At 38.7% G+C, this 15,801-nt stretch overlaps 1 protein-coding gene across 1 annotated transcript in view; it reads right to left on the bottom strand.

Annotated features, from left to right (window-relative positions):
* Positions 1-10,588, bottom strand: part of ptprn2 (protein tyrosine phosphatase receptor type N2) — a 250,356-nt gene extending 239,768 nt beyond the window's left edge. The window contains exon 1 of the mRNA XM_041813639.1: positions 10,285-10,588. Within this exon, the coding sequence (XP_041669573.1) occupies positions 10,285-10,369 (85 nt within the window). The 5' untranslated portion in view covers positions 10,370-10,588. The remainder of the gene's footprint in view (positions 1-10,284) is intronic.
* Between the last annotated feature and the right edge of the window lie 5,213 nt (positions 10,589-15,801).

Genomic DNA, 15,801 nt, shown 5'->3' with positions numbered 1-15,801 from the left:
CAGTTTTCAATTTAATTGGGTTTCAAAGGGCGTTCAAGCAGAGTTCATTCATGCCTCATTATGCTTTAGAAAGTAACAGAATCAGCCATTTTTAGGAGCATTTCAGATTTGTTGAGAGCACATCAATATATAGTCCTTCTATTTGTTTATTCTGAGGGCCAAATTGTGTCAAGAGAATCAAGCAGAGGGCCAAAATATCTGCAGGTTTTCTTCAATTACTCAATAAGTTATTTTCAGAGTTACTGTTGCTTTTATGTGTTTAAGTATTGTACAGTAACTCAAAATTCTCAGATTGTGTGTTAATGTCTTACAAAATAAAACTGAAGCAAATGAATGAAAGAATGAATGCATACATGTTAGAAAAAAAGTACAGGTTTGAAAGGTGGTCTGATGTGAATTAGCTTTATTATATCTCTGGTGCAATGTATCATTTATGTTAATATAGCACATGGTCTGCAAAAAGGAGTCAGCAAACTGTCATGATTGTATTATTTTACTCTTTTTGTAAAATTATGACAAGGGTGGAGCAGATGATTAGCTCATAAGGACCTGACCTGGTCCACTGGCCACCGTCTGGGTATCACTGATGTAGTCAGGCTTAGACAGTTGAATAAAGAATTGAGGTCACATCACCGGTGTTACATTCATCGCCTGTCTGACATACTTTAACTTAAAGATTATTATTGTAACTCTGCTCAGATGTGCATAAATGAGCATGCTATTACATTTAATACAATTAAAAACTGACACAAAGGCAATTGAACAAAATAAATCTGTTTGACAAATGTATACTGCAGTTCCCCTTTTTACCTGCAGAAGGTGCTGTTTCTGGCTTTTCTTTTTAAACAAAGGGAAAAAAATAAACGGTTTAATTAGCAACTGTATAACCTTAAAATTAAAAATTATTGTGTAAACCCATAAAGACAAATAAGAATAGGGATATTGAAGTCAATCTCATGTCTTCGTAGACACTAGAAAACTTAAAGAAAATTTTCAAATCATATCATGCATTACATCACTAAAATAGTCATTGCTGAGTTACATTACTTTTACATTGCTCCATATCATCCCCTGAGATCAGGTGACACGTAATTGCTATTAAAAAAAAATAAGACTAACAGCTAATTTCCATAGCCTTACAAAGCAGGTGGATTTGCACGTTTCCGTGTTTCTCACTGGCGAATCCATTTTGCAAATCTCCCATCTAATCAGATTGGACCCTGTAAGAAAGTGACAGGACCAATCAGGAGTAAGAGGCGGTACTTTCGGGCTCGGTGGAGTCGTGACGTAAGCAAGCAGCGACAAGAGGCCGGTGCAATTATGGTGGAAAAGATTAGTGTGGTTGCTGCTATAACGTCAGTTTTATCAGAACTTGACGACGTTTCAAAAACAACAAAAGTCATGTACTGACATGTCTAGAGTTGCCATGGATGCGTTATGCAGTTCTCTATGGAGTCTACTCCTTCGTAACAGCGCACACATATGATGCCATGTGTTTTATTGCTCTGATTGGCCCGTAAAAATGTGACAGACAGAACGTTCATCCAATCACCCTCTGAGTCTTTTTTCAAAGGCTCTGCCCTCTCCCAAACATTGTCTATGGGAAGTTTTCCAGATGGATGTGTGAAACAAATCCATCTGGTGTGTCGGGTTATCATTTCCACATACCTAGGGGAATCATGTCCAAATATATGTTTATATACAGATTATGCCTCCTGGCGCTTAATACCAGGAAGTGCACTTTTTACAGATAGAAAATGGATACATTCACACTAAGACTACATACAGCCATGGAAAAAGTGTAATTTTGTCATTTTTCCTCCCTTTCCCTAGCTTAGAATATGTGTTTCAGGAATTACCGAAACACAAACAGGGTTAATATTATATGTCAAGAAACAGATAAGGAAGTTGGTCTGCCTGGAACAAAGCATATTTAGTAAAATATATAAAAGCCAAGTGGAAACAAGGTGTTAACCTTACATAAATCCACATCAGTATGGATCCTAATAAGAATGACATACACAACATCTCTCTTTTATGTTTTCTCAAACAAAACAGAGGACACTAAGCCTGTTGTGAAAAATCAAGCCTCAGCAGCTTAACTGGTGTCAGTATTATGCTCTTATCTTCAGCATCACTCAGGATCTGGGGGTCTTTTACTACTAAACTAAAGTTGTAGCTTTGTGTTAGCATGCCATCTATTGCAGGTGCTTGGACAGATTTGATGTTGTTGAGTTTACAGCTGTGAGATGCTCTGTCTGGCCTGGACTCACTTTAATGCCACAATCTGGTCCTTAAGCACTTCAAATTCAAAGTAGTGTGTATATCTACAAGCCTTAAAAGACGTCTTGAGTCGAACCACTCGACTGCTTCAGTTTTTCTCCTCCACTGACTTGAGCTAACGCCACGCGAGTAATATCAGACGAGTGCTGTGTGAGCAAACATGATAAGAGACATTTGACTTGTTTTTATATCTTCCTGTTCCACAAATAAAAGAAGGCTAAGAACTTTAAGCTACAATTTTGAATGCAAGTGAGCTCTGCTCTATTCCATGGACTGTGCTGGCACAAATACAGCTGTGGGCTTCCATGGTTGTGAGTGGAGATACCATAAGAGGGGTGGGTATTACTATAATCCTGAAAAGACATCAGATTTCATGCTGTCAGACACAGAAGGACCACGAACAAAGGCCTGAGTTTGGTTATTTCACATTTTGTGGATTGGGTAATACTCCCAATACCCAGATATAATGGCAAAAACACAAAAAACTATGTTTCCCATGATACACTATGTGGATTAAAGTAGCTGGAAGCATAGCGTTGTCCAAAAAGCCTTAGTTATGCTGAAGCATTATGATTTCCCTGAAAAACAGCCCCATACTATTATCTCTCCACCAAACTATGTTCTACCGCCCATGTGACTGCCAAACAGAGAGGTGTGATTCGTCACTCCACAAAACATTTTCCCCTGCTCCTCAGTCCAGTTTCGGTATGCCTTTCCATCCAAAGCTTGGCACTGGACTTTGTAATGTGAGGCTTGCATGCAGCTGCTCGGCCATGGAAACCCATTCCATGAATGCTGGTGACAACCGGTCTGATTGAAACACTTACACTTAATAATTGGCAGGTTTACCAAATACCCAATCCATAAATTGTACAGTTCTGTCCTCCTCCTAATGGAGCTACATCCATTAATCCAAATCTACTTCCTGAGAGGGGCGGAGTCAGACAGCTCATCAACATTTAAAGCCACAGACACAGAAACAGCTTGCTATGAGCAGGGCTGAAACAGAGGGGTTTTAGACATGCAAAAATCCAAAACTGGAGTGTTTTTTTCAGCTACAAACTTGCACAGGCATGTTTTGGGGACCTCTGAGACAAATATAAGCTTGTCTTTAAAGGGCAAAATATGTGACCTTTAAATTGATACAACACAGCTGTTACAGAGGTCGAATGCATCGGTACATCCCTACTTTTGGTATTATGACATGGCTCAAAGAGCTTAATAAGAGACTTGTAAATGGTTTATCTTCAAATACAGTACATAAATTCTATATAAAGTATAGTTATGTTATCTCCAATTGAAATATACAGAATTTGTTCAGGAAGACTGTTTGAAAATGCTCGTTGCATTAATACCGTGGGTATAATAAGCTTGCTCCCAGCATGCATCAAAATAACCGGTCCCTTGGGACCCACAGGGAGTGTCCTAGCAACTCAGCAAAAAAAAACACCCATTACAACAAACCACAAAACCAACAGGATGAAAACAAACCACTTCAAGCAAAGCAAGATGTCTAACCTCACCAGGATATATACAGTACAGTGTTCATAACCCGCACGGTTGTAAAACATCCATCCTCATATCACACCACATTTCAATCCCTTCAGATGATTTACAACCACTATAAGATGTTTGATATCTCCACTCAGTCCTGATATCTATGGGACGACGGCGGCCCCTGGCAGAATAGATAGAGCTCAGCAGCCTATGAATCAAATCTAAGTTGTCGGGGTGTATTATGCGATGGCTGCTGATAGCCGGTCGTAATAAAAAGACCCAGCAGAGCAGCATTAGAGGACAAAGCCTCCGTGTACATATTGGAGATAACCAACCTTGTCAGGGATCGTCATCCATCAATAACACTCCTTAATTTAACAGTAAAAGGCAGTTCTTACTAAAAAGGTCTTCATGAATTGGCAAAGAATCCTTTGAGGCCTGGTGCAAATGCTTAGAAAGATTGGCAGGAAGGACTTCTTCATTTTCACGCTTTCAGAAATGTTCATCTCAGTCTGATCTCTGTGTTCCCGCTACATGAGATTTGGAGTGACATTTTAATTCTCATTATATCCCAAAAGCTATTCAAAAATGATGCTTTATTGGATTTATGTAACTGGTTTAGCAGTCTGCTCGACAAACTAGCTAAAAGCATATCGACCTTGCAGGCAGAGAGGCTGCCTGTCTGGTTAACAAACTGTGGGGTTTTCATTGGTTTCTATTGGGATTCAGGACACAGCTGAAACCTCTGCAAATAAAAAAAAGATGCTGAGACAATTGTAACAGCAGACGATAGAAAACGTGACTGCAAGATGCTTGAGTGTTATTAAGAAAAAAATCAGTGGCATTCTTCTCCTCAGTGTGCTTTTAACTGAGCGGAAAAGATGCCTATCCACCCCCCTTCATAGGAACAACACTGTATAGTCATCAAGGCTGAACTCTGTCACAGTGTTGTTAAAATTACCAAACACTTCCCACTAGTAGAGATTTCATCCTGTGGCTTCTTCTCAAACATGATTTTAAATCATCCCTCGCCTCAAAGCACAGGACTCAAGGCTGGTTTGGTGAGTCACTTCATCTGGAGAGCTGGAAGTACACGTTAACCCGCCCATGACCTCTCCTGTTTGCTGGTAGACTGAAGCGTCATCCTGTGAGGCACTGCAGCGGTGTCACAATCTAGTCAAGGTGACTAAATAACATCTTTGAGTGTTTTACTACTGCTGATGTCATCAGGGAGAGTTAGAGAGAATGGCGCAGATGTGGTTTTTATTATACAGTAGGGCTTTTTTGAAGGCTGGTGCTGGAACGACAGGGAAATTCAACACACAAAAGACTGGGGTTGCTTAATTTTGGACCCATAGGACTAAGTTACAAAATATCTGCCTAAATAATAATCTACCCTTCAACAATCTTTGGGGGAAACACCAGTAATTCTTTTTTTTTTTAATTATTTGTATACACCATTAAAGCTTCTGTTTCTGTGCATTGATTTTGGCGCCCCCTGTGGTCAAAACAGTACATTCTTTTCTCTTATCTGATCACGTCCTGAGCATTTTTTAAGACAAATGTTTTATTTGAACAAATGTACCCATTATGCCAGGGGTGTCAAACTCAAGGCCCACGGGCTAAATCCGGCCCATGGTACAGTTACACCTGGCCTGCATGATCATATCTTATTACCTCTGCCAAGGAGGTCATGTGATCGGCAGGGTTTATTAGTTTGTTAGCAACATAACTCAAAAAGTTATGGACAGATTTTGATGAAATTTTCAGGAAATGTCAGAAATGACATAAGGAAGAACTGATTAGATTTTTGGGAGTGATCCGGATCACCAACTGGATCCAGGAATTTTTTAAAGGATTCTGTACTATTGGGAGATAGGGCTAATGGCGGAGGTCTGCACTCTCCGAGTACTTTTCTAGTTTTTCTTATAACTGTCCCGCCAGTATGAGGTCTGCAGATTCCCCCCACAATAAAAATGTAAATTTAACCCCAATGATTTAAAATATCCTTGTTAAGTCATGAAGAAATGAAAAAGTAAAGAGTAAGGATTATCTGATAAAAAGTCAGAAATATGGGGGAAAAAATTATTTGTTTTTTCATTTCATATTTTCAATTTTGCATCTCAGAATTATGACTTAAACCTATGATTTTCAATTCATAATTTGGATTTTATCACATATTTCAACCTTTTTGGATTCAAAATGTTACATTTTGAATCATATTTTAACCTTTTTAACTAAATATTTCAAATTTCATCTCATGTTTTGACCTTCCAACTCCTAACTTGACTTTAAATCTCATTTTTTTAGATTTTAGACTCAAAATGTAGAATTTGAACTAATATTTGACATTTTAAACTCATGATTTTGACGTTCTATCTTATATATTTGCTTTTTAAAAATATTTTTTTGACTTTAATAATGCATTTTAACCTTTTGAACACTCTTAAGCTCTTAAACTAATCATTTTTCCTTTTTTATTCTCAAAAGGTTTTTTTTGCATATAATTTATCACTGGTGAAAATGAGGTTTAAAGTTTATGGTTGAATGTTGACCCTGTTGACCCTCAGGTTACACCTAAATCCAGAATCCAGCCCCTGCTGTGATTGAGTTTGACATCCCTGCTTTATGCTATTAAGGACCCACACTGGATACTGATCAGGCCCTGACTAAGATTCAAGCCCCCTATCTCCCATTCCAAAGGTAGAGATGTAAACCACTAAGGTATCAGGCCGATTTAATGTTTTAGATCACTGGTTCCCAACTTGGGGCACCACTAGGGGGGGCATTGGGCCCTGTCTACTCTGATGTTGTCCAAATAAGATGTGTCCTGTATAGGGTCATTGTCTTGCTGGAACATAAATCTTCCCCCAAGCCATAGATCTCTCACAGACTGAATAAGATTGTCCTCCAGGATTTTCCTATATTTTGCCACATTCATTTTACCCTTTACCTTCACTAGACTACCTGAGTTGGCTGCTGAGAAGCACCTACACAGCATGATGCTGCCACCACCATGCTTCAAAGTGGATGATGTGTTTGTGATGTTTAGTGGTCTCATCAGACCAAAAAACTTTCTTCCACTTGACCAGTGAGTCTCCCACATGCCTTTTGGCAAACTCTTTTTGAGATTTAATCTGACTTTTCTTAAGCAGTGACTTTCTCTTTACTGCAGGGTCTCTGCCATCTCAGCTGCTGAAGCTTGTAACTCCTTCAGAGTACTCATGGGCATCTTGGTGGCCTCTCTCACTAGTCTTCTTGCACAGTCACTTAGTTTGTGACGGCCTGATCTAGGCAGATTTATACATGTGCCATGTTCCCTCTGAATACCTGGACTTCTGTTGAATTAGGTTAGTCAATTTAGAGGGGATTAATATTAATGCATTTATTTTCCCTTACATATTTTTGTTTGACATTACTTTGCAGAAATCTGTTTTCATTTTGATGTTAGAGTTCTTTTTTGGTTTGTTTTCTAAAAGCCTAATTATATTGACCATGATTGATTTATAAAATCCAAGGAGAAGAATATGTTTTATAGAAGTAAACAACAGCATTCATTATTAATACAGCTACTTAGTCATTTGGATGTTATTTTACAGTAATAAATCATAATGCAGTACAGTTAGGCTACATTTTAAAATGAAAATGTTGGCTGGCGGGGAAGCATTTAAAAGAGTAGTCTGAGAGCCACAATGCATTGTGGGGTGGTTAATAACAACTGGTGTACTATGAATATGATGTTACACTAATGCAGTGGTTCTCAACGTTGGGGTCCGAACCCTATTTGGGGTTGTGAGACACTGAGAGGGGGTCACCAGATGCCTTTAAAAAACTAGGAATCATTTTTAATTTACACTGTTGCTACTTGACAACAATTTTGCCAGGTTCAGCATGTTCTCATCTTTTTTTAACCACCAATTTTACCAACTTTAACACACTTTTGCCACCTAAAACCCATTTTTTGTCAACTTTAATCCCTTTCCACCACTTTTTTTCTGCCTGTTTTTGCCACTTCTAAACCAAATCTTGCCACTCTCTGCCTATCGTTGGCTCTGTCGACCCAGTTTTGCAACTTTTAACCCATCTTTACCACTTTTTACGTCACATTTCACAAGTTAATGTGCCCATTTTTGCCAGTTTAATCCATTTTCGACTATTTCTACCTCAGCTAACCCATTTTTGCCAGTTTATATCAATATTTCATCCCATTTCACCAAATTTCCACCTGTCTTTGCTACTTTAACACCATTTCAGCCACTTTTTTGATCCCCTTTCATCACTTAATATGCCTGTTTTATACCCTTTTAACCAATTTTTGCCAATCTTGGTTATTTTCTAAGCCGCTTTTATCCAATTTTTGGCACTTCTAACCCATTGCTGCCACTTTTAAACTCCAATTTCACCACCTTTCCCAGCATTTTTTGCCATTATCAATGTATTTTTTTAAAGTATTTTAATTCTGCTTAAACAAAAAGATTAACATTTTTAAGAGGGCTTTTTACTGCACAACAGAATTAAAAAGATATTAGTTTCTTTGATAAGAGTGGTTATGATTCAGGATAAATATAACTTTACAATGGACCAGGATTTTGCTGGCCCTAGTTAGGCTGGGCCATTTTTCCCCCCAATGGGCGGCCTTGTCTCCACGTGACTATTCTTGAATGTGCATGGCTGTGTTCAGCCCTTTTCAGGTACATTGGGGGTCCCCAGTCTCTGACACCTTTATTTTGGGGGTTGCGGGCTGAAAAGGTTGAGAGCCCCTGCACTCATGATAGTGTGAGAATATGTGATTTTAGTCATAACCTCTCTGCTGTAACGAGTATATCAAATGTCTTCTACTGTTTATGGCTTTGCATGGTGGTAAATCAGTGCTTGATTGCTCCTGGTATATTCACAGCTACTTTATTAAAACACTGCCTTAACTCACACCAGAGCCTATGCTTTAAAAGTCAAATTGGGTGAACTCTAAATAGGTTTGAGCCGATACCTCGTGCATTAAGTACTTGAAACTGCAACAGAGGCACGACTTTCACGGTGGGAAAGTTCCAGGTTTTTTTTCCAAACAATATGCATGCAGATGGAGTCACCCGCAACTCTTACATTTGATAGCACTTAAATTTAAAACCAGAGCGTGTAGCTGCAGTCTGATTTCTCACTGTCTGGCTTTCATGTGCTCTCAGCGGGACACACACACACTCACAGCACGCTCACACTGTCTCTCTTCCACACAAACACACCCATTTATACAGATATTCACTCAGTGGCTATTTTGTGTCATATATGTTCATAAAACTACATCATACCTGCATACCTTGATGTTAAGGTTTCCTATAAGACGTTGTAATCCACAGTGGGACTCCTTAAAAACAATAACTGGCCTCACTCTGTCATTGGAGACCTCTTCCACACGTAGAGGAAAAACATACTGAGAATTCAGTGAGGTACACGCACCCAGGGAATAAGCTCTGACTCATTCACAAGTAGTCTTAGCATAAATTAGCCACTTTGCAAGGAGAAAGGACCATGTTTTGACTATTTATCTGTATTCTCCACATAACAATAGTCAGCAGCTGCAAGGCTTTATAATGAAAAAGGTGAATGCCTGCATATGAAAGCTTGCTCTAAATATTAGGAGTATGATGCAGCGGGATGCTTTTTGAATCATCAGAGAAGTGTCTGCATCACACCTATGTGAGCCTCAGGCTCATTAGAAAGTTTCTACTGTGTTTTAACCAAGGTAACACATTTTCACTGTGCTTTATAAGACGGGCTAATCCCAAGGATGCAATTTATCATGATGGCTTCTATAATATCTCATCTTTTGGACATGTGCCACACTACTTTAAATTACAGTGTAGTATCAGGGGCAGGGCTGGAAGAACAAATCAAGGGTAATGTGAATACAACCCAGCCAAATCTGAAATTGAAAAAGGGAGCTGTATGAAAGATGCCCTTTTTTCCAAGGAGGCATAGGATGTTATTAAATATTTAACTGGATTTAAAATTGCATGCTCCTTCAGGCTATGTGTTGAGTCATTTTTATAAAGCACGAAAACCCCATTATAGATGTGAAATTAAATGCATTATTTTTAAAATTATGCGCATCAATCTGACTGTAAATCCTATTAGTGGCCGTTAAAGTTTTCCTTTTCATACAGTGCAAATTACTTTTGTGTGTGAAAGTGGCGGTTTAACAGCAAGTCTCACAGCAAAGATTTCATCCACTGGGCCTGATGGATTATGTAACTTTTCCTGTTGGATCTTGAGACCTCATTCAAACAGCAAAAGCACAAACACAAGTCAGAAAAAAATGCAAAAGGAAGATTGAATGCACTTGGAAATGCTAGTGAAATATGATTTAAATCAACTTTTGCAGATTGTGCAAGTGAATGTAAAAATGAGGCAAAACAAGGCAGTGAAGTGGATGTAGCAACACCATGGATACAAAGAAAGGGAGTAAGATGTTAACAGAAAATTAGATGAGCACTAATGTGAGAATCTTACCAAATTTTCTGTCAGCCAGGGCAGGTGAGGAGCAGAGGCTGACCGCCAATGTAGCGACGAGGATGGGACACCACCGTGAATCCATACCGCTCCTGCCTGTGTTCAGTACGGTGCTAATCCATGTCTACAGCCCCGCTAAAACAGCATGTTTTACCGCCGACCCAGGTGGGAGCTGCTCGGTGAAGACTGCGGGATTAAACTTGCATGTTTGGAGGGGAAAAAAGGCGCAAGAGTGGCTTTTTTTCCGCTTAATGGTAAGACAATTCAGGCGTTGTTTCAGCACCACAAACAGCTACCAGGCTGACGGAGGAGCCCCTCCTAAGACAGTGACGTCAAAGACACATGGCGAAGAGGGACGATGTGTTCAGCATGCAACAGCGCCTGGAAGGAAGGAGGGAAGATGGATGGAGGAGGGAAGTATGGAGAGGAGACAGGTGTACTGACGGATGACTGCCCGGGAGCGATTAAGGTACAAAATATCTAAAAGAAGTTGGCTGATACGTCTTATTTACCTCAGAGATAATGCCAAGACTTATTTACGAGAAAGCACAACATCACAACAGAGTTAAGAAATATGTTTCAATATACTCCTTTTACGACGTGGAGAACTTTCTAAGTTTGGTTTTCTACAGAATACGGTAGCATGTGCAAGTATAAAACATTTTTTAATGCAGAATAACAGATTAGTGTAGACACTGACAGCACTACGGAAGCTCTAAGAGGACGTGCAGCCAAGCATTTCATTTTACCCAGTGTTGCTGTTTGATGATGAGTACATTTTTTTGTTTTGTTTTCCTGAGATGCTGACATATTTGTATCTTGGGATAAAGACTGCCCATGGGGGGGAGAAAGGGGGAAACTACCCCCAATCATGGAGGGCTCTATGAAGGTTAGCATAGACACATAGTCTGTGTCCGAAACCACTCACTCATACCCTACTGCCAGTGTTAGTTTCATTGACTAAAACTATTCGTCGACAGCCTTTTTTCATGACAAAAACTAGACTAAAACTAACAAAAACAGATCTGTGATGACTAAAACTAAGTTTAGTTTTTGTCAAAATGACTAAAACTAGACTAAAATGTAAATTAGTTTTCGTCTGGCATTCAAAATCTGTAATATTTCTCCACTGTGAGTAAATCTGTCAAAATGCAATGCAGCTGTATCTCTTCTGCCTCTCAGCTGTAGAAAGCAGGGACTCCAGGTTAAGCAGGGTGCAGAGAACACACAACCATGACTCGGTACCAGATTTAGGCAAGAAAATAAATGCTTGGACTGAAAGTAAAGACTAAAATGTGAGGACTTTTTATGGACTAAAACTAGACTAAAATGTTTGGAGTTTCCATCAACTAGACTATAAATAAAAAGGGTAGAAATGACTAAAATGTGACTAAAACTAAAAAGCATTTCATTTAAAGACAAACTAAAATTAAAAATAGCTGCCAAAATTGACACTGCATACTCCCTATCCACTATATAGTGAGCAGCATATTGGACTAGATAGTGGACTCACCTGCAAAACACAAAAATGACCTTGGACACTACTCCGGCCATGAGCAATGACGTCATCACCGTCTCACAATTAAAACGTTTAGCAACAACAGCTCGTAGATTTCGATGACATCTGCTGAGGATTGAAATTAACGGTAGAATTTAACTGAAAACCGACAGTAAATATGATGTATTTCCCCCCCCAAAGTAAAAATACTAATTGATAAAAAAGGCTTGTGTCTTTAGTGGCAAAATAGTGTACATTTTTGTGTGTAATGTAACTTATTTTTGCATAAAGACGATGGTCTCATGTCTTGTAATCCTCAGGGTTACTCCGTTTTAAATCCTTAACATTTTCTTACAGATTTGGTTAAAACCAACAAAAAATAAGAGTATTAAATAAAGTTTTTATACGTGTTCTTGTGCTCCTCTCATTCGTTTGTCATGTTTTAGAGCAGCAACCGCAATGCATGATGGTAAATATTGCTGGGTTGTTCACTACTTTTCAAAATGCATTATGGGATAGAATGAGTGAATAACAATGCTCACTTAAGAATTTGGACACCACTACAAAATGGCGTATTCACTATATAGTGCACTTTAGTGAATAGGGAGGGATTTCAGACACAGCCATAGACTATAAAAAGAACTGGACAAAGCCCGTGTGACATCAGCCGTCTGCTTACAATAGACGGACTCAAACAGCTTTTGAAGCCAATCCTTGGCAGCTTCCATATTGAAATCGCTCTCAGCTGAACTTTGGATCAACCTAACAGCCCACTAACTCGACTTCCTGTCAGCTAGCTAGCTTGCTCCGCCTGAGGGCACCGTCTGGCATGAAGGATTGACACAACCCGATCATGCTCTGGATGTCCTTGCATAATACCAGTACCATGGGAAAATTATCTGTTGAAAAAATAACAAAATCCACTCCTTTAGGGTGGAGTAAGGGGTTTGTAAGGTGGTTAGTAAGCACAGCCTAGGGTACAATCTCTGCGGGTAGTAGGGTTGCCATGAACCCCTCGTGATGGTGTGGATGTCCCCAGGGCCTGAAAACTGCCAGTGAATAACCAGGGGTGAAAATGCCCTGAAAAAAGAGATACCATCAATCTTGACCTTGGCTGCTGAGCTATACACACATGTCATTTATTTTAGCTTTACCCCCCTCCTTCCCTAGCCCTGGTTTTTGGCAAATCAGGCCCCATTACGAATCCTAAGTGTCCTACGTGCTTTAAATGTATGCACATGACTGTAAGTGTACAAAGTGCATTTACACTGAGAAATATCATCAAATGGAGTATAGTGGTGCACTCAAAAACATCCAAGAACTAAGTGTGTGACCCCCGTCGGACCTCGCGCCCTACATGCATACCTTTTTAGTGACATAGCAGACGTTGCACTGTTAGCATGTGAACACACTAGCCAACCTTAGCATCCGCTAGCTAGCTAACTAACCTGTTATAAGCATTGGCAGCACATTTAAATACATTAAAAAGCTTTCAGGGCAAAATAAGTTCATTCTATTTTAGGGAATAATGTAACCATACAAGTTATTAAATAGTGAGAAAAAAACCACATTTTTAAAACATACAACAGGACACAGCGTTGGTTGACGTTGGTTAGCACACTAGGGCTAACGTTAGCAGAGCTAGCACTGCTGATTTTCTTTCAGGTCATCTACATTCCTGCGCTGAATGTCATCACTCATTGCTTCAGTTATGTGTGCTTATAACCCGACACAATTTACGTACAACTTCAACCCCATTTTCTGGATTAAAACAGTGCTAAACCACATTGTCATACTAGCTGCTAACAGTTCACTGTTGTTTGCATAGGGCTACAGAGCCACTGTAGCAGAAAGACAGTAGCCAATAACTGGAGCTACAGTGGTTACTTGTGGCAGGCAGCAACATTTTAGACGGGGCATTTGACCTGGATTGAAGGCCTGACATGAAAAAAAACTCTATATAAACATAAAACAAAAAGAAAGGAAATTTGTGTTCGGTACATTATTTCTTTGTTGTTGTAAAAATACTCAGCTCTGCTGCTCATCCCACAAATGCATGATCCTTACAAATGTGGCATCATTTAAAAGAGTAACAAACAGGCTTTCCAACGGTATAAGATTTATTACCAAAAAGCATTGTTACGACAAAGAAATAATGTACCAAATACAAATTTCCTTACTTTTTGTTTTAAGTTTATATAGATTGTCAAAGGTCACATATTTTATCCCTTAAAATAAGTTTATATTGGTCTCACAAATCCCCAAAACATGCCTGTGAAATTTGTTGCTAAAAAAACACTCCAGTATTGGATTTTTGCATGTCTAAAAACCCCTCTGTTTCAGCCCTGCTCAGCTGTTTCTATGACTTTAAATGTTAATGAGCTGTCTGACTCCGCCCCCTCTCAAGAAATGGATGTGGCAGGACTTTCTTCCAAGCGGAGAGGACCAACCGAACCTGGGGGCGGGGCTAACTCCCCACATGACACCATGAAAGAAAAATCTGTTGGCTTGTTTCAGCACACATTTTCTGTAAGGTGGAGAAAGTGGGGTAATGATTTCTCTGATTCTTGGGGGGGATTGTGGACAGGCCAGGGGCACATATTTTTCCTAGAAAAGCCTGAAAAGTGTGTTTTGCATAATATGTGACCTTTAATTTTACTTTCTCACACTTCTGGTGACAACTTGAAATTAACCAGCGTTGTTATCAAGAATACACAACATAATGTGTCGAGATTTCAAGAAAACAACCCTATTTACTTGTCAGGAATTACAAGGTAGAATAAAATGCATGAGTGTATGTCCGTTTAGTATGTCTGCACAATCCACTTGTGCAGGCATTATTACATTTGTTAGATATTTGTATCCGAGTCCTTATTTCTTTAAGAAAATTTCAAAGTATTTCCATGTAAATAATTTATGCATTTATTTTATTTTCAGTGTTTGAAGCTGTATATTATTGATTATTATAGCTATGAAATTACAATTTATTGATTATAATTCTCTTTGGGAAGTGAGTGAAAAGACAAGCTAATGCTGCAAAAAGGCTGGATATTACAAAAAGAGTTTGATTGGTGGAAAAACAGCACTGAAAAAAAAAACAAAGTAAACAGATTGTTTTATTGAAATCTGTACTTACTTATGTCTTTAAGTGGAGAGACTAATGCTAATCTCCATTCATGTGTTAAAATCCAGTGTTTCTGTCCTAAAATAATGAATAAGTTAAGATTTCTGGAAAACTAAATGATTCTTTTTATGAAGGGAAAACAGCAAAATAAAATCCAAGAAAATTCGAACCTTCTGGGCTTCTGTAGTTTTAAATGCATGCACACCTGTTTGTAATGAATAATTCTACACACTTATTTTTAGTTACTAAGCTGTGACTGGAGTATTTTCATCTTTGCTCAGCCACTATGTCATTATTCATGGGGCCACATGAGGATGCCAGTGTGCATGTCTATCTTTGTGCGGCTTTATTTACTCCTCCTGTTTGCCATTAGTCATTTTATAGTGTTGTTAGATAAATAATTCATGTTTTGACTGATATGCAATCAAACATTTTATAACATTCATGGTGATAATATGCTAATATCTAAATTCAACTTATTTTTTTCCTGGTCTGTGGGTTTAAGAGCATCCATGATACATTTTTGTGCAGTGACAATATAACCCTGTTAGAGATGACCCAAGCCCCTTGATGCTTTAGCTTCTGTGTGTAAAAGCAAAGCCACTTTGTAAATATTCTCTCTTGTAAATTAAAATGTGGCACTGAAAATAAATCTGAAGTACTGAATGTACAAATGTGCTGACTTACTTTACAAACTGCTGTGTAGTTGGACTTTTCACTTAATTGAAACGCTTAAAGACCCTGTAAAGTGAAAATAAATCAGTATTTAGGTTTGTTGAATGACAGGTCACTGCGTTATGAACCTCAAGGTCAAATCTCAGTCAAATAGGACATCTCCAATTTTAGAAAATTAAGCTTCAAAATCATGAAAAATGAGGCAGTATGGTCTGCTCCA

This window comes from Cheilinus undulatus, linkage group 19, assembly GCF_018320785.1.
Source record: "Cheilinus undulatus linkage group 19, ASM1832078v1, whole genome shotgun sequence".
NCBI classification, from domain to species: Eukaryota; Metazoa; Chordata; class Actinopteri; order Labriformes; family Labridae; genus Cheilinus; species Cheilinus undulatus.
This window is presented reverse-complemented; position numbering and strand designations above follow the sequence as displayed.